This window comes from Poecilia latipinna, unplaced genomic scaffold, assembly GCF_001443285.1.
Source record: "Poecilia latipinna isolate Pla-1442-1.1 unplaced genomic scaffold, P_latipinna-1.0 Scaffold2309, whole genome shotgun sequence".
Lineage (NCBI taxonomy): Eukaryota > Metazoa > Chordata > Actinopteri > Cyprinodontiformes > Poeciliidae > Poecilia > Poecilia latipinna.
The window spans coordinates 93,911-113,376 of record NW_015114925.1 but is presented as its reverse complement, the minus strand read 5'-3'; the positions used below and the strand labels follow the sequence as shown (position 1 = coordinate 113,376).

Sequence of the window (19,466 nt, the reverse complement as noted above, 5' to 3'; positions counted from 1 at the left end):
TTTGTCGCATTAAACTATTATGTTTAATTGTTTTAAATGTGGCAAAAGCGAAATTAATTATAGTAAGAGTTACATGATGTGGAGAGAATAGTTTAGTTCAAATGCGACTGTTTGCATAAGTGTTAGCACAACACGGCAAAAGTCCATGCCTGAATTCTGTCGAAAATTTGCTAAAAGACTTCAAAATCCTTTTAAAAAGACAATATCAATACATTCTTACAAAGTTTTAGCTATTTTAGAGGGGCGTTGGTGGACATTTTCAGTGTATAGACGTGCAAACTCCGTTTTGCAGATTGGAGTTAGTATGCTTTCTAAAAATTACGGTGACATGTATTATATTTGCCTTTTATAAAAAGAAATGAAATAACCATAAATAGAAACCACTGACTGTGTAAAAAATATGTTTAAACTGCTTCCTATACACATTTTTGCAAGGTCGTCCTTTCCACGGGTTAGCATTGTCCTTCACGTCACTCCGTAGTTCTTCCTTTTTTCTAACTGTGCAGAGACTAAAGATGGCTGAAGCTCCTCCATGCACAAGCCGGTTCTTCTGTCACAGATGCTCACTGGAGATTATTCCTCGGCTCCCCGTGAGTATTAGTAATGAAAAAATATTGAAGGCGAAAACTCTGTCAAGGAAAACACCACTTGGTTGTTTTTGCTTTCATACACTTCGGTGTAGCGACCTGATAGTCGTTAGCATGTTAACATTGCTAACAGCCTCCTGAGATGTTCCGCTTATCATTCACCTCAACCTACGTAGCTGATTATCTTTGTTATAATCAAAACATAAACTGCGTACTTATTATGCTCGCTTATATGCCACTCGTGTTACACTACTTGCAACAGCGTTTAATTAATTTCTTATGCATCCAAGTGGCTGTGTTGAGGCTAACTGCTAGCTGTTTTGATCAGTGGTGTTATATTTAACGTCCAGAAAGGAACTGCGTGGATTCGTTGATTAAAACATGTATATGTTTTATATTTAAGCACAGCTCACATTTGTTTGATATATTTTTAGCGCATCGTATGATTTATTTAACTGCTTTAAATATTTAGTTTGGTTAGCTGCTCAGGTAAACAGCAGAGTTGTGCTTGCTTGTCTCTGGTAGTCTAGAATGATCTGTCACTCTGTAGCCATGCTCTTTAAAACATTAGCCGTCGATCTCCGCAGCCACGGCTAATACAACTACGCAACACATACGGCAGATAAGAAGATAAGATGATTTTGCTATTACTGTAAATAAATACATAAAATGCAATCCCTTAACTTTGCCAGTGGCATAAAAATGCGACAGGAGCATATGTGTACATATAATATGTGGTTAGACCTTATTTAAACGTCTGTTTAACGTCTTTAAAACTGGAGGAGGGTTACTATGGAGCTAACAGCAGAAGGAACGGTTGGCTGCTGGGTTTTCTATTTTAACCATGTAACCAGAAACCTGATCTCGTATTTCATTGATTTCAATGCTATTACTTTGCTAATTGCGATATATAAAATAAACACTGAAGTAGGTGTGTTTGTACATTTTTGTGGCATGTCAAAACAATGATGTATAAATTATATCAGGTTAAAAACTGAAACTTAAAGCAAACACTGATGTAATTGGATTGTAATCTGTGGGAAGTTGTGACTGAATTATCACTAAAGAGTAGTTCAGTTTCCAAATTATTTGTAGATATTTCCATGTCTATCAAAAAACCATAATTACATTTTTTATGGTTAGGACTAAGATGGTCAATGATTGTTCTGTGTGTTGTTTTTGTGAATAGTTATTTAATATTTGTAATACCTTGGATTTATTGTAACAATGATAAACTTAACAGTATAATGTTTGCAAAGTTCAAAAATCTAAATCTAGTGTTGAGATTGTGATTTTTATTTAATTTCTCCACTGTTTCTTCTACGGGAGCAGCAATAAATATCAGTCTGTTTAAACATATAAATACTCGCTGACAGGACATGCACATTACAATGTTTTAAGCATCTCTTTATTTTGCGTTGCATTGATCAATAGGTGGCTTTAAGTTTTGTGTTATCTCTTTAAAGGTTCAATTGGATGCATTTTGGAGCTAGATGAAGTTTCATCTCGAATTTGACTGGATAGTCTCTATAAACAGTTTTGATCATAAAATTGTTGTCTGATCCAGTTTTGCCAGTATTCACTCAGAGGATGTTGATCTAAGACTGGCTATCCCTGTTTATACATAAATGTATTTGTAATGATGGATCTGCTTCTTGATGACTATATTTCAGCTAGATTACTGGGTTTATTGTGTAAAAGGTGATCCTGTTTGTTGCGTTCACTACATTATGCCTTTTCATTCTTGAGTTTATTACAAATGTAGATAAAAATGCTGCTTTTACGTGTTGCACAAAAACAAATTACACACAGATTAGTAGTGTTGTGACTGTCAACTGCTAAGTTGATCCCATTTTGCCACCTGTGCGCTGCAAACCCTAGAAAACATGGGGTGTCTGTTAGAAATCTGGCCTAATTATCCCTTCCAGTTGAAATCCTGCTCAGCTGGTTGGTAACTCAGAGTGTGTGATTCTGGATGTTAATGTGAGATGGGTGGAGTAGTAAGGATATATCTGATCTGACGCCTCTTATTGCGTACTTGATTGAACTAAAAATGTTTAAAGTTGACGGGAAATTTGAAAATATCACCTGATAATTATGTGCAATTGGAAGATTAATATCTGAACACCAACTACAAATTCTTAAAAAATGCAAACATTTAACAAAATCTTAAATAAATAAGCAATGCTAAGTCTGGTGGGGGCACAAGTAAAGCCTTGTGGCCCGCCAGGCTTATAATACACTGGTTAGAAACCCTGGGGTGGGAAATAAAATGCACTCTGTGCTCCTATACTAAAATTTGTAAATATTAAATCGTGAGGGAATCTTTTTTTATTATTATTCATAGATTTCAAATAGGTAATTTAAAGTTTAGCATTCAACATTACACTGCATTGCAACTGCAACCACACAGATTATTATAGCTGTTCATAAAATTAAAGTACACAGTGACAGGTCTGTTGTTGAACTTTTTGTTTTTAATCTATGCTTTTTTGTTCCTTCACAGGAATATATGTGTCCACAATGTGAGTCTGGATTTATTGAGGAGCTGCTGGAAGAGAGAAGGTGCATGCAAAGTAGTAACTAAGCACAATGCAGCAAATATCCTGAATTATTTAAATAAATAGGCGTGATTAGACCGCTGTTTATTGTTAGACATATTTATCCAGATATTTTTGTCTTTACCAAAAAGAAGCTTCATTTACCTTGATGACATACTGACATTAGAATGTGAGGCCACCTCTGAAACCCATCATTTAGATGATTTTAATCAGATTGTCAGGACATAAAATACTTAGATTCAGGTAAGTTCACAACATTTAGGTTTTAAGTTGTGCATAACAGAGTCCACAACTTTTGTTTGGGTGAGTCTTCCAGATAGAAAATTGACTGTGGGTGTTAAATATTAACTGGGCTCTATATTTTTTGCTCTGATATTACACTTTACCTAGTATTATGACCATGTTACCGGAATGGGCAAATATCTGGGGAGACGTGCTCTATTATTTACATCCGAATCAGAACTTGAAGGAGTGACAAACTGGGCAAGAAGTGACAGCAAAAACCTGCTGATGTAGATATTTTAAATCATTCTGGTTTGAAAAACGTGGAAAAACAATGTTCCTACTAGGCTCCCTTGTAACTTTGTCAACAATCTGCTTCCCTGTCTAGTGCTGACAATGGGTCCATGTCCACCATCTCCAGCGGACCCCAGAACCAACAGCCATTGGAGGTTTTTAACCTAATCTTTACTCAGATTCTTGTCTTTAACAAGGAGCTGCCTGTGCCTTTTGACTCCTGTGACTCTGTTATGCACACTGCTGTGTAACAGAGTCAGCAGTTCTTAAAACTGCTTTAGCTGACATTTTTGTTGAACCCGTAGTTGACATGATTGAATTTGTCATAGCTTTCAGTTCTGCTTTTGCACATTTTTTTTTTCTTTTGTGAAGTTTACCTTATAAATAAGGCTTTGAGTTGTTGATTTCTTTTATTATGCCGTTTTTGTTTGTTTGTTTTCAGAATATGGACCAGCAGTCTATGTTCCCCTCCGGCTTTGGTCAGTTTTCCGTTAGCGTCTTTGATGACACCTTTGACCTCGGGCCTGGACTAGGGACAGAGGACAATCGGGATGCTGAAAACCAGTCAGAAAGGGACATGTCGTCTCGGCAGCGATACGGTGCCAGGCAGAGTAGAAGTCGTCATGGTTCAAGACGCCAAGCAGGAAGGCACGACGGAGCTCCTACTTTAGAAGGGTGAGTCATTTAGACATTTCTGCTTTTCTATTAGCACCACCCTATTTTTCTAAATGTTCTTTTTCCTTCCCTGGCTGTCATTTGTTTGTTTTTTTTCCTAGAATCATCCAACAACTTGTGAATGGAATACTTGGACCTCCTGTAAACATTGGTGTTGGGGCCTGGTGAGTCTGTGGTACTGACATTTGAGAAGCAAAGAGATAATCTTGCAGCAGTTTCTATACTCCAGTATCTCTTATTTTAAAGGGGGGTCCTCCACTCCAATCCGATGGACTATGCTTGGGGTGCTAATGGACTTGATGCTATTATAACACAGGTAAAAATAAAAATAAAAATAAATAATAATAAGTAAACAACAAATAAAATGTAAGTTATGTTTTTTGCAAGTCTGAAGTATAAATAAAGTAATTCAATCATGAATATTTTCTTCTCTGTTTAGTTATTAAACCAGTTTGAGAACTCGGGTCCACCGCCTGCTGACGGTGACAAAATAAGAAATCTTCCTACACTGGAAATTACCGATGAGCATGTTGGTAAGTAAAAAGGACTAAAAGCAACAAACGTTTAGCAGCTAAAACTCTAGACATTCAGACCACTGCACTGTCTTTGCACGGTGGGTAAGCTAATTTCCTGGACATTTTTTATCCACACAATTACCTTGACAAGATGGTGTAAACATGCAAGCATTAGGCTAGCGCTTCGACAAAGTTTTCCATTGCCAACCGGAGCAAGATTTTGAAGTCTTTTTCAAGAGTGTAGGTGTTTGTTTGTGACTGACATTTTATCAATAATGAATACGGTAAATCCCCAACAGAGCAGCCTGATAGTAGAAGTTCATAATACTTTCTTTCTGTGGGGCAAATCTGTTCACATACTCTGTGTACCTGACGTTTTCACACACTTCTTTTCAGCTTCAGGACTGGAATGTTCAGTGTGTAAAGAAGATTACAGCGTTGGAGAAAACGTGCGACAGCTCCCGTGCAATCACATGTTTCACAATGATTGCATAGTCCCCTGGCTGGAACAGGTATTTCACGTTATCCTACCCCATTTTCCCTTCTGTTTACTGTAAGCGTTACACCGGTTGGTGTTTGAAACAGGGTCACGAAGGGTAAACATCCATAACACCCCCGTGTTTGTTTTCTGCAGCACGACACTTGTCCAGTGTGCAGGACGAGCTTGACTGGACTGAACACGGCAACAAACCCTCCAGAACTCTCAGAGATGAACTTTTCATCCTCCCCTTCCTCCTCCTTGTCCTCCTCCTCTTCGTCGCCATCCTCCTCCTCCACCTCTTCTTCCCCTCCATCCTTGGATTCCACCAGCAACGAGAGCTCCACTGATAACTCGTAGGCAGGGTATTTGTATCCGTCACCTCATGAGCCGGTTTCTGCTCCTCGGCTGAGCAGTGACCTCCAGTCCCTCCCTGCTGTAGGGCAGAGGCCTGAGTGCATATCACCAGGATCACTCAGGCCTGTTTCAGGGGTAAGTGATACATGTGTTTATGTATTTTTGCCCGCTGTGTCCCCTCCGTGCCCCCACCACCACCACCACCACCACCTTCACCGGGAATGTGAACAATGGAAGGGCAGACGCCTGCGGTGCAGCTTCTGACTGGGAGGATGTGGAAAAGCGTGAAAACTTCAAGAGATTCGTGGAGCTCAAAGCACCTCTTAAAAGAGGAGAATCCAAAGGTAGAAGACCAGGAGCGCCGAGACAATAACCAGTGTTTTTTCAAACCTCCAGCCTTGGTTGATATAATACGACCCACTTTTGCGATAGACAAAACGTACGGGTGTTCCTTTTGGTAATAAGTCGCGTTCAAATCTTTGAGTGCGCAGCTTCAGTGTGCATTCAGATGTATTTATGGTGGTGAACGAATATTACTCTTCAGTATCTTTCCAATTAAAATTTACAATAGTTTGTAGAATTGTTTATTTTGAACAAGCGATTTTTATCTGATGAGTTGCAGTGGTTGTTTGAATAAAACTAGTCTTTCTTTAAGGTCCAGTCCGCGCTAACCTAAGTATTTTTAAAAACTGAGTTTTCTTTTAATCTCAGTTGCTGCAGTTTTTGGTGACAAAATCGAAGCATTACAAAAAAAACAAAAAACAACAACAACAAAAACAGTTTGTGATTTAAACGTGCACGCTAGATGTATGGAGGTTTTTAAATGCTAACACAGAGGCCCAAATTGCCTTTTTTTATTTATTTATTTATTTTTTTTTTGCAAAAGCACATACGCAGTGAGGCAGTTAAAATTTTTTTCCACATCTGCCTTTTCTCCTTACCCTTTTTCCATGTAGCTTCAAACTTAAGCTGCTGAAGGTATTTTTGCTGCGCTCAGGTTGTCTTGGAAGATCAAACGACTACACACTCTGATTGAGAGGATTCCTGTTGCAAATCAGAAAACACTGGGTGCTAACATTTTTTTTAGCAATACACACCAATGATACATTTCTCATGATATTCAAACTCAAAAGGAACCCAGATTCGTTAGAGAACTACAAGGGAATACAAGCCATGAGAATTGTTTAGTCATGTCAATATCTCCTATCTGCATCTACGCCTGCAGGATACTGAATTGAGAGCCGCTCTACGAGCGAGGGGGTAATTCACGAATTTGAATTGGCAAAATTGTCTTGCTAACAGAGATCTCTTAAAATCTGACTTCAGAGAATAAAGAAGCACTACTTAAAAAGACTAAAATGTATGTTAGAGGACAGAAACTAGAGCTGAATCTTTAGCCCAACTCTGCTTTTGCTGTTCTATGGATCTTTGGGGTAGTATTGTTGTAAATATCAACATTTTGCTACTTGCTGGCAAACATAGGTCTTTAAACATTTTTCAATTGGAATTTAAAGATTCAGAGATAAAGTATCAGTTACAAAATATCTATAGCAAAATAGCTGGGGTGTAAAAAAAAAAAAACTCATTAGGATTTGTGGGAATCATGTCTAATTCTTGCATAGTATTAAAAATGCATTTTTATTTTATTTTATTTTAATAAAGTTATTTACTAATGTCTTCGGTTGAAAAGTTTTCAATTGCAAACATGACTATGTAAGGAAAGAAAATGAGCACTATGGATTTTAATATATGTATGCATATGTCAAGACCAAGTCAAGCATGCTTAATTGCTGTATTGTAAAATAACAAGCAGCAGTGCTAGAAGAACATTGATGTTGACAGATTTACAGTTGTCTTTGACGTTTAATCTGTTTAGTTCCAATTTTAGTCATTTTTCCCCCTTAATATCTTTAAGACATAAAATAGGATAAAGTTTGGGTTTTAGGTACTTTTTAAAACTAGTGATTTAAAGCCAGCAGAAACTAAGAAACCACAAGGATGTCCCTATTTACTCATCACAGGATAGCCCCCCTAAGCCTCATCTAGTTTTACTTTTGATTAATCTCAAAGTGCATCAATATGCAACCTATTTTTCGATGCATCTCTGAACAGTGCATGCAAAAAAAGAACTATTCCATGTAAGAACTATTCCATGTAACTATTCTAATGTGTTTTAACTGCTGTTTGGTTGGATTTGATTAGACTGAGTTTGTGGCATTGTTAGTAGAAACCTTTTTATTTAGCATTTCTAAGCTGTGCAAGATGTGGGATGGATGGAATAAAAAAAAGGATATTGTGATGATTTTTTTTTTTTTTAAATAAACACGTCGAGGTCTTTGGTTTGCAGTCTTAATTTATGTGTTCCTTTCATCGTTCTTTGCACTCTCAGAACAATTGAGGAACCATAACCTACATTAGCAAAGCTTTTGAACCTTTTTTCAATGCATAATAAGGCTTTGAGATAATTTTGTACTTTCAAAGTGATGACTGGTCCAGTGGGATGCAAAATGCAAACAAACTCTGTATGAAATCTTTTACTCCTGCACTTGCCTGATAAATATCATCAATAAGCAAACTACACTTCTGCTTCCTTTTATTGTTTAGCAATATGTGTGCATTTCCTCTACTTTGTACCCCCCACCCCCTCCCCCATTCTCCTCTGGGACGTCAGGTTCTAAGGCTTTAATCCGAAGGGATTGTTGTGGTGGACAGAACACTTGTGGATACACACAAACAAGCACGTTTGAATTATAGCTTTGAGATTGATTTTACAATGTGAAAATGAATCTATGTTCAGCTTCACATTATTGTGGATGTGAAGTGTTTGTGCCAGAGACTGCACCCTGGGAGGCTCATTTATAGTACAATTACATCAAGTTGAGTGCTGCAAGTCAGACTCTGCCTCTAAAACCTCCTGTATTACTTTATTGGGTTTGTTGAAGCTTGCAGATCCTTTTTATATAAGCAAAGGTTGTTAGAATTCAATTTATTTATTTTTTTGCAGAAAATTAAGAATTCTATGACAGTATCTAAACGGCAGTCTTAAATAAAACTATGTCTAAATTAATTTATTTTTAACTAATCATTTAAATATGTCGTGAGACTTTCTTCTCTAAAGTTGAAAATACATGCCTGCTCCATTTATTTACAGCCGTGGTAAAGATGATTAAAACCTTTTACATTTATTTTATTGCAGTAGCAAAACGTTGCCCTGAAGATGTTGGAAAAATCCGAAACAAGATGTTGGCACAAATGTTTTTTTGTTTTTTTTTTCAAAATCACTTGATGGTCCAGTTATTTATATGTAGTGACTCCTTTAAAATAAAGGCATCTAATGGATTTTCTTACCTTGGATATTTGAGAAACTTTTTAGTAAATCATTTGTTTGTTTCGCTTACTATGGATGATATATCGATCTGTCAATATGTATTTATGAAGCAATTTTCAAGATGCCAGGTTTAGCACAAGCTTTTTAAAGAACTTAAAAACAAAATACAAAACTACTAGAAATCCATTTGAAACAATTAAGTAAAAGATAAAACAGTTGTATTGATAGTGAAATGATGAATTAGAAATGGGAGATGAGTAAATCATTGGGGATTGAGTAAATGTAGAAACATATACAAAGGTTGTGCAATAAAGAATGATCAAACATATTTGAACTGGCTTTCTCAAGATAGATTTCTTGAGAAAGCCCATGATGCTCCTTGAAATTGGAAATTAAAATCATGTTCATGAGAAATATGGCTGTTTCTATAAAACCATCTTTAAAAAAGGACTCAATTATAAGAAAGAGTGGCAATCGATTAAAAAATTCTGGCTAATTTTCTTTAATACAACGGAAATACAATTCATCCTAGCAAATTTGTTGATTTATGTTCCATGTATTATGTCTCTAAAATGGTGTCGATTAGAAGTCAGTTCTTTAGTTACAGTAAATGGTTAAAAATAATGGAACGCGTTCGCTGCGCCACGCCCATTTGTTTTTACGTCATGCGTACGTGCTGATAAGGGCGTGTGCGTAGAGGACGACCAAGCACATCGACTCATTGTCGGCATTGAAGATTCGGCTTCAAGACCGGGGAGGCTCGCGGGAAAAAGTAGACTTTCCCCCGCAAACAACCTCGCATCGTGTTTATTCGTGGTGAAAATCGTTAATAGTCATCAGCTATGAAGTTGTTGTGGGCTCTCGCTGCCCTACTTTTATGCTGTTGGCGAGCCGACGCGTCCACAGGTAAGAATTGTGTCAGCCATGTTGGTTCAGTGTAGACTTTGCCCTGACTATGAACATTTTGTTTTGCTCGCCGTCCTCAAACGGTTTTCATCGTTGTAAAACGTACAGTGGCTATTACAAAACAAAACTAACAAACACACACACACACAAAAAAAAAAAAAACTATTGGAATGTTTGAAATCTTCTTTGGGGGGTTTGAACGGGTGTGTCTTGTTGATGTACCGTTGAAACGTTTAGCTAATTTGCGGTCGAGAAGGCTAAAGAGCGTTTTATGTAAACCGTCTTAATGACTCGGCGTGATGCTAGAAAATCTGCGTTTTGTCGCTTTAAAGACGCGCCTTAAACTAATAAACGAATGAATAATCTAGAAAGACGTTTTTTTTTTCTTTATTGGGGAAAATTAACAGCGTCCTCCGAGTAACTAGCGCCCTCTGAGCTGTGGTAAAATTAACCTCAGATTGCGTAACGTTTCAGATGATTGCTTGCGTTACTAACCAGATTATCTGTCGGTTTTTAATTTAATGGATTCCATTGGGCACCATCTTGTGTGTTAAAAGATCAGTCTATTGCTGTAAGCTTTACGGTGCGACTCAATTCTTTTGACACGCAGCTGACTTGCGTTTACAATCAATACAGGGGAAAAAAAAGAATATAAAATGATACAAACATGTACTGATATAATTAGATTCGCAATTTATCTCTCTAAACGTCACTTTGATTTCTATGATGACGTTGAATCCAAAAAGACACTTTAACTACCCTAAATAGCTCCCCAAAACTGTTCAAACAGAATTCCAGCAGTAGCATTTTCTTGCATTCAAAATAGTTTGAACTTTTTCTTCAAGGTAATCCTTGAAAAGGCTTGATTATGCTAAGAATCATTTTGACACAGTAACGGTTGACTTTATCTTGGGGCAGCACTGGTCGACTTGCAGTAACTTAATCAAAATAATCTTTATTATTTTGTGTAACAACTGGTTGGGAATTCTTCCAAGCTCATTTACATAAACTATGAGCTTCTAAAAAATTTTACATTTTTTTGGTGTGTCTATGTCAGCACGTTTTTGCTGGCTAGGAATGTGTCCAACCCACTGACACCCTTTAAAAAAAAAAACTTGTTTTAAAAGGGTTTTACTGTGCACCAGCCTTTCAGCGGAAATATAACACAAGGGCTACAGATTTTAGTTTTTAAGTGTCGTTTTCCATGGATTTAAAAATGTGAAAAATGCATTTTTTCACATTTGAAATGTGTGACGACCAGTAAATCAGGTTTAATTAATGTGACAATGTGAAATGTCACATTCCACATTGTTTTATTTATATTTTGCCCCTCTTAAAGTAATCTTTTAAAATAACTGTTTACTTCAGACTGTAGCGTAACCTATTTGAGGTACATTGTCTTTGCTGCCCTCACTCAAATGTCAAATACTAATTTTGGAAATTTGAACTTTTAAAAGAACTTCAAGCACTAAATCCTTTAATCTAATGTTACAGAGCATATGGTTAAAATAGGAAATTGCACACAACCAAACTTTACTGTAGACTTCTGCTTAATTTGAACAGCCATGCTGCACAAGCTCTCAAGGTGACCTTTGGTAATGGTGGAAAGTTGCAAGATATGTACAGTGCCTGAAGCATTTTTTGACAACCAGAGATCCCTCTTGTGACCTGCTGACATTTTGCATTTGGTCAAAGGTTATGAGGACGGCTTCAGTCAAATGTTTATACACAGTGCTTTAATATTAATAGACGGTGTGGTTTGTCAATAGCATATTCTGTTTGGGAATATGCTTTCTGTTCCACTTGCCATTCAGCCATACGGCTCTGCTCTGTAAGGGTACATGGAGGTCAGCTATACTTGTGGAAAGGACAGGAATCCTAAATCACCCCAGCAGGCCTTTATTACTTTGGAGCTCTACTTTTCATACTTGCTTGGCTACATGGCATAATCGTTGTGACTAATTAAACCTGATTTACTGGTCGTCACACAATGGCCGAAAATATTTTCTGGCTTCTCCAAGTGTTTGTTTTTGGACGAGCAATTTGAATGTGCAGAAAATGAAATGGATGTGATCATGCACGACTCTTTAAAAACTTTGCTAATGCAGTGATTCTAGTTTGTGATATTTGCCATTCCTTTGTTCTGTAATGATGTGTGCAAAGCCTCCATTAAATCAATGGCATGATGGCCTAAAAATATCTAGTGTTGACCTAGATTGACAGTTACGGTTGAGCAAACCTGGCACAGCTATCAACAAACTCTATTGGCTCTAAATGTTTTTCATACATTTTCACCATTTTTTTTTTATCTTGATTTCATCTGCATTTTCCACCCTCATCTGCTTTTCTATTTGTTCTCTCACATTATACATTGTGTTTTAGTGCAAATGCTTTGTTTTGGTGTCTTTGGATGACCAAGCTTATTTTGGTTGATGGCTATTACATTTGTTTCATGGTCCTGTTTTAATAAGAAATGTCCATCTGATCTAATACTGCTAAAGAGAAAAGCCCTCAACTCAGTTTTTTTTCATCTGACTCTTAATCATTAAGAGGGTTAAAGATTTACCAGTAACAGATTAAGATTAAATCCTGCTACTTGTCAAGTGTAAGATAATTCAATGAGCTTAGTGGTTTTTGAAAAATATCTTAAATCTTAAACTACATATATATATATATGTTTTTCCGACTTGACTAGACAAGTTGGAATCTGAGCTGGGTTTTACTACCAAATATATTGACCTAAAAGCTGACTTTACACCTTTTAATTTTTTTTAATTACCTAGATATGAGCAAGTATCTTTGTATGAAACAGCCTAGAAGGCATTCAACTTTGTATCTAGGTAAGGCAGGTTTATCTACGTAGCGCAATTCGGACTCAAGTGCATTATTTGACATTAATATAAAAATATATTGACTAAGTTCAAGTTGCAAACCATTAGAGCTCATCTGTAATGTTCTATATTCTTATACCACAAGGCTTTTAGTCAAAATGTTGCTGCCAATTGAGCTTTGGTCATCTACTGCTGCCTTTTATGTTGCATTTATTTTAATTGATCAGTGTGATCAAAATACTCAAGAATTGGCTGTAAATGTTACTCTGATTTGTTTTATCTGTGCATGTTTTGGGCTTGCTGTCATATTTTCATTTCCTTGATTTTTATTAACTTTTTGTCTTTTTCTGTATGCTTTTTGTTCCCTCCATCTTTATCAATCATTCATTCATCTTCTTTGCTTCTAACACACTTATTACATTCCTTGTGAATTTGCTGGGCTGGCTGTTAATCACACTCAGCGGGTTTCATAAAATCCCCCCTCTCTCAGATCAAACTAATCGACGACAGTGCGGAGCTGCACTGTGAGGTAGTAGGAAACCCCATTCCCGAGGTGCAGTGGTGGTTTGTTGAAGGCGAGGAGTCCAATGAGACTCTCACCCAGCTGTTCGATGGGGCGCGAAATGAGCGCGTCAGAATAAATGCCACATACATAGCTCACGCCACCAGCACCATTCACCTCCTCAGCCTCACTCTTGACGACACGGGCATGTACGAGTGCCGCGCTTCCAACGACCCCGACCGCAATGATCTGAAGAAGACGCCCAAAATCAAGTGGATCCGCTCGCAGGCAAACATTATTGTGATTGAAAGTGAGTGGAAGAGGAGGGGAAAAAATAAATGAATGAGGAGACGCTCATCGAAGTAGCTGTTAGCTCCTCGTTAGTGGAATCCTGGACGTCTACTTCCTGCCCTGTTTTCCTGGTTCAGTATCCTCTCAGTCCCGCTCCCATCTAGCACATGCTCCCCCTTTCTCTCCTAAGAAACTCCAAGGTTGCCCTGTAGTTGACTGAACCTGGTTTCAGAGTATAGCCCAACTGCTCCTTTAATCCTGCATCACCTGATGGCAAAGTATGCATTTAATCTGATACCCCCCTCTTTGCCCCACTCCTCATTTCAAGACTTAAAGTGCCATTATAATCAGGGCTTTCTTGCTCATAATACTGGTCATAAGGCTTGAAATTTGCAAATGGCCTCAATAGGACAATGACTGTGGTTAACTAGGATAACCGGGTTTAGAAAATGAATGGGGGGGGGATCTTTGCTCAATTTCAAAAGGGTGTCGGATTACTTCATTAGTGCTGCTTCTCTGTAGATTTGGCATTATCCTTAAATGATACTAACATTGTAAATGCCTCTTAATGCTTGTAGACATTCTTGTTGCTTATAGCCCGCCGTACTATAAGCACAGAAGATGGCAACGAGTTATTAAACAGGCTCTCAGCCATTGGCAGTGTTCTGCCTTGAGGCCCAGTATTATGTCTTGCAATTGAAGCAAATTGAAACAAAATGGTACAAGTATTATATACATAACCACAGCTTTTTGGGAGTGAAACTTATTCTCCCAGATGTTGCTTCTTCTGCATGTATTTACCAAAAACCTTTCTCCCCTTGTGACCTTTTTGTAGTTTCACTAAATCAAATCAAATGTTTCTTGGTGGTTGACGCTTTAACCTCCCGATAGTGGTTTTTATATTTGTATAGGGGGGGAAAAAAAGCTGAAGGATTTGTCTTATTCCCCTCTCTTTACCTTGCAGGCCCACAAGTCAGTGCTGAACCGTCTGAGGTCAGCAACCAAACGTCTGCCGTTCTCACCTGCAACATAACAGATTCCAGCCTTCCCATTAAGGGTTCCTACTGGACACATAATGACAAAGTCCTTGATAACTCAAAGTCCTCTTCTAAATACGCTTCATACAAGTAAGAAACTCTTCTTCCTAAGATTACTGAAGTGGATGTGTCCAAATGTTGCTTTTGATTGATTGAAACATTTTACTGTCCATTACTTTTGCTTGCTTTGTTTTTTCCACCTCCCTCTGTAAGGCGTTCTGTATTAGCAGCAGTGTTATGGGTTTCAGTGAGCCATTCACGACTCTTGATTAGTGGGGAGGTGGACCGTGCAGACATGCAGCTTTGCTGGTGCTCTTGGCAGCAGGGATGAGAGCCGCTAGCAGTGTATTGTCTTGCTCTGACCTTAATTCTCCATTTTAGAGGGAAGGCAGGACGGTAGCCCCAAACAAAGCGGGACTTTGATTAACCGGAAACTTGAAATATTTAAGCAGACAAGCGGCTTTAGATTCTCACCCAGCTATTGAGCATAAACTGCACTCTGTGGTTTTTTTTTTTTTTTTTTTTTTTTTTTTTTTTTTTTGGGGGGGGGGGTTCTACTTGGCTGAGTGGAAAAGCTAATCATCATGAAAGTAGCTACAGCTTTAGTCAGTTTTTGCTTTGATTCGCAGTGCTGGAAAAGAAAATACATTTCCATGTTTAACAATCAGTGGTGCATTGTTTGGTCTCTTAGTTTGGAGAAGATCACCTATCAACAGTCTGGACACTATGAATGTGTGTTTGAGACTGAGACTGGGTCAAAATTGAAGCGGGCCATTGAGGTGAAAAGTAAGTGAAAATGAATGCATCAGAATTTCTTCAGATGTTAAGTTTATCTATATAATCAGGAATAAATGACTATATTTAATATACTTTTTTTTGTTTTCTTAAACAGCACTTCCTCATGTCTCAGCCTATAAGCGCTCAGAGCACGGTAATGAGAATGACAAAAGTGTGCTCACTTGTGTTGCTCATGGTTACCCCCTTCCCACTGATTGGATGTGGTATAAAGAGGAGGGCGGCGAACAAAAGGTGGGAATACAGTGTTTTTAACGACTCGATGCAGAAAGAAAATTATTCCTTTAGATTAAGATGGTCTTGACGAATATTTGTTCCTCTAAATGTGGTCAACAGCCAATTGTTAATGCCACTGAGAGATACGAGATCAAGAGCACCCCTAACAAGACCATGCTGACCATTGAAGACCTGAACATCGAGACCGACGGTGGATCCTACCTCTGCTATGGAGCCAATGAGCTCGGCCAAAACAAGGACGCGATCTTTCTCCGTGTCCGGAGTCGCCTGGCTGCTCTCTGGCCCTTCCTTGGCATTGTGGCCGAGGTCATCATCCTTGTGACGGTCATCTTCATCTACGAAAAGAGGAGAAAGCCTGATGACATCACTGATGGTATGTATTTCGACTTTTTCTACAAGCGCCCAGAAATTTAAATACGATGTCTGAAATCCAACCTGCAAAGAGCAGAAGTATGACATTTCCAGTTTGCTATGGTTTTACTGCAAAGTGTTAAAATGCTTTTTATGTTTTTAATTTTTCCCTGCAAGAGTTTTTAATTTTTTTTTTTTTTTTTTTTTTAATGAATGTTTTGTTCTCAAACATTCAAATAGAACTTTTCAGAAGAAGTTCTATTGGACACTTTCAATGTTTTATTTTTTTCTAAGAATTTAGGAGAGATTGTAATTTTTCCTAGTTAAGTAGCGCTTCAAATTATGCCTAGTAATTTCTCACTCTTTTTAAAAAAAGTTTTGCTTGTTTTAATAATGGTGATAAAAGTGTATCCCATCTGTTAGCTTTATCCAGAGATGTTCTACTGATTTTATTTTATTTTAACAGTCTCTACTTTTTAAGAAATATTCATTTGTTACTTAAAGGTACAGTTACAACTCTGTGGTTAAATCGTCTCGCCTTAACATATTAATTGAGCACTATGAATATCTGGGGTTAACTCTATGCAAAAACCAAGCTGAAGGGAAAACGTAAAGACATCCCAACAAATAACCAAAAATATCAGTGCAATCAGATTTTGAAAAGGCAAGGAATTGCCTTTTTTTCTTTCCACCTTTGTGCTTGAGCAGTCTTGTAAAATTCCAAAGTAAATATGTAAAGATTTATTTGTAATTTTAACTTTTTGTCTGGGAAAAAGTCTTTTATTGATTTAATGTCTATTCTGGCATCTACTGGACCCTGAAGGCAGCTGAACATGGGAACTCTACATGCCAATTTCAGATGTTTGGTGCAGCTAAACTGTAGTGGGATTTCTCAATTTTAAATGCTATCAAACCTATAAGTTACTGTCACTTGTGATTCTATGGGTTTTCCCAATCCCTACAGAACTGGGGTTTAGATGGCGTTAAGTTCAACAATCAAGACGAACGTTCAGGAAGAGGGAAGAAGAACATGCATTTTAATTTGTCAATGTTGTCTTTAGTTTTGTCATTATTTACAATTTTAATGTAGTTCATGAATTGGCTTCTACTGCTGTGTAAACAATCTGTTATAGAACCTTTTTTATTTTTATTTATTTTTATTTTTTTTTTTTTTTTTACATTTTTGACTTCTCTTTTCGCTGCTGATTTTGCATTTTGGTAAGTGAACAAAAACTGCATGTCAGACTGAAGTGGTTGAGCTGAGATGGCCGCGTGGGGGACCAAAAAAAAAAACGCTATGGGAGTCTGAATGAACTGCTTTCATAGTAACCACTTCTAAGAGGAATGTGCTCAAAGATTTGGTCACTCTTTCATTGGCGCTGAATGTTGTACAGAGCAAGCTTCAAATATTCACTTTCACTTTTTTGGTTTTACCTAAACTCTAATGTTTTGTTTTGAGCCAATGAAAGAGTCGGATGAGACACTTGAAGTAGTGTATTGGTTTGACATGACGCCGTGTTGGTTTAAAAGTAAAGGAACCAGCGACTTGTTTGCATGTGTTCTGCATCTTGTACTTAATGCATGTCGACTGCGAGGCAACTCTCGTGAGAACCGATCTATGCCATTCACCGCTCGGCCACAGAGGAACCCTACTCTCTTTATTGTTTTTATCTTGTCAATACATGGTGTCGCTCAGGTGTGAAAATTCACTATACATTGCCAGGATGTGTGTTAAGCTGTTTCAGCTGAAGAATACAACCGTTGCAGTGTGTTATCTCTTGCTTGTATTGCATGAGCGTCTGTGATGCTTAGGGTTGCGTTGGGACGGTGCGTTAAAAGTTGAGTGCCAACTGACGTGTTTAAATGTTATTGGAGATTGGCTGAAGCAACAGAATTGTCAAAATTACATTTGATAAATGTTTTTTTTATTATTATTCTCCAACACAAATGATTCCAGTTGAACTGGTTAATAGATCACCATTGTATGATTATAGTTGCATCGTTCATTGTCAGAAATGCTCCAGATGGACATGTGTATTCATGTGTAATTGAATCGGTCATGCCATTGCAGTCATGTTGGAGGTTGTCATTAATACCATTTGCTACAGTCATTGGTTAAAATGGTGTAGACATGTCTCGCACTACTCGGCTGTAAACTGCTATTAACTTTTTTTTTCTTCTTCTTTCCTTCCCTTCTCTCTCCTCAATGACTAACATCTTGCTTGTTCAGACGATGACTCAGGAGCTGCTCCTCTGTAAGTACAGTCACATCTTGCTGTATTTTTTTATTATTTTTTTTTCTAGAAGAGCGCTCATGCTTGTCTGTCTTCCAGGAAGAGCAATTCTACTACAAACCACAAGGACAAGAATGTGAGGCAAAGAAACGCAAACTAAGAAAATGAAGGAGGTATGTGGAGTTGTTTTAAGCAACTTACTCTGCAGGGGTTTTTTAATGTAAAAATATATGCTGTCTTGCTAAAGCACTTGTACATAGCTGTAAAACAGGAGTGCATTAAATGGAAATTTCAATAAAATGTTTTTTTTTCTGTCCCCTCTTATTTCTAGATGGATGTCAAGTTGGCACTCCAGGATTCAACTGTTGTGTGGCACATTATGTTGTGCAATACAATTTTTAAAGTACCTTTTTGTGCTTGAGTGTTGTTTTAGAATAATTTTCCTTTTTTTTTTTTGTCTTGGGTTTTTTTTTATGCTTAATTTTTAACATTGTGCAGCCAGGATGTAGTGTGAAACAACCCTTTCTGCTTGAGGCCATGTGACAAATATTGCATGAGTTTTAAAGCTGTTCTAGCCAAGCGTGTGGTGTAAAAAAAAAAATACATGAGAATGCATAGTTTTGTGATCTTCAGTTTTTTTTTTAATGCTCAAGCTTCCTGCACAGGCCTATCATATTGCCACATTTTAATATCCGATTTGATTTGGAACACTCACTTGTGAAGAAGCACAATGTTTCTCTTGTACTTTTGATCCAGATACTTGCCATCCTTGTTTTAAAACGCACATTTACTGGAATTCATGTATGATTTGCTGCAACCCCTCAAATGTTACTTTGCAGAGTTTATTACTTTGCCTTAAACTGCTTTTCATCTGGGTTCTTTTTTTTTTTCCTCTTTTTTTTTTTAAACCTGAAAACATTGGCTTAGATCTGAGGCTTTAAATGCATTTCACAATTTGCTAACGTTCAGTGTCTGACAATTGTTTTTTTATTTTTTGTTTTGTTTTAGATTTGTTTTCCCCTCAGATTAAAATTGGGGCTCATGATGTTGCTCAGTTAACCACCCTGGTATAAGAGGATTATTTTGGACCAAGTGCAAAATGCAACTTCAGTAATTTGCACGCATTAAAAAAAATAAATACTACTGAATTTCTCTTCTTCTTGTGATCTGAAACGGTTACCTGATTGTTGAATGGTTTTCTGTCCTCTTCACTGTGTAGATAATTCAGAAGCCATATATTCCATTTAACCTGAACAACGTGGTGA

General features: G+C 37.4%; 2 protein-coding genes across 3 annotated transcripts; both read left to right on the top strand.

Annotated features, from left to right (window-relative positions):
- The first annotated feature begins 476 nt into the window (after window positions 1-476).
- Window positions 477-8,267, top strand: LOC106937282 (E3 ubiquitin-protein ligase RNF126-like). Its single transcript, XM_015018710.1, has 9 exons — window positions 477-590; window positions 3,094-3,152; window positions 3,759-3,819; window positions 4,107-4,339; window positions 4,441-4,503; window positions 4,586-4,655; window positions 4,779-4,872; window positions 5,251-5,366; window positions 5,489-8,267. The coding sequence occupies exons 1-9, from the start codon at window positions 516-518 to the stop codon at window positions 5,690-5,692; spliced, it is 975 nt and encodes a 324-aa protein (XP_014874196.1). The 5' UTR covers window positions 477-515; the 3' UTR covers window positions 5,693-8,267.
- A 1,562-nt stretch (window positions 8,268-9,829) lies between these two features.
- Window positions 9,830-18,802, top strand: bsg (basigin). 2 transcript variants are annotated; one of them, XM_015018708.1, is made up of 9 exons: window positions 9,830-9,923; window positions 13,216-13,566; window positions 14,512-14,674; window positions 15,276-15,370; window positions 15,477-15,613; window positions 15,716-15,989; window positions 18,210-18,222; window positions 18,301-18,374; window positions 18,533-18,802. In XM_015018708.1, exons 1-8 carry the CDS (start codon window positions 9,860-9,862, stop codon window positions 18,359-18,361), a joined length of 1,158 nt encoding a protein of 385 aa, XP_014874194.1. In that variant the 5' UTR covers window positions 9,830-9,859; the 3' UTR covers window positions 18,362-18,374; window positions 18,533-18,802. The 2 variants fall into 2 exon arrangements, with proteins under 2 accessions (XP_014874194.1, XP_014874193.1); XM_015018707.1 differs by having other exon boundaries at window positions 18,198-18,222.
- The last annotated feature ends 664 nt before the right edge of the window (window positions 18,803-19,466 follow it).

Coding starts and splice junctions, on each gene's coding strand:
- LOC106937282 (XM_015018710.1), top strand. CDS start 516: ATGGCTGAAGCTCCTCCATGCACAAGCCGGTTCTTCTGTCACAGATGC. Junction 591..3,093: donor AGATTATTCCTCGGCTCCCC/GTGAGTATTAGT, acceptor GTTCCTTCACAG/GAATATATGTGTCCACAATG. Junction 3,820..4,106: donor AGAACCAACAGCCATTGGAG/GTTTTTAACCTA, acceptor GTTTGTTTTCAG/AATATGGACCAGCAGTCTAT.
- bsg (XM_015018707.1), top strand. CDS start 9,860: ATGAAGTTGTTGTGGGCTCTCGCTGCCCTACTTTTATGCTGTTGGCGA. Junction 13,567..14,511: donor AAACATTATTGTGATTGAAA/GTGAGTGGAAGA, acceptor TTTACCTTGCAG/GCCCACAAGTCAGTGCTGAA. Junction 14,675..15,275: donor TCTAAATACGCTTCATACAA/GTAAGAAACTCT, acceptor TTGGTCTCTTAG/TTTGGAGAAGATCACCTATC.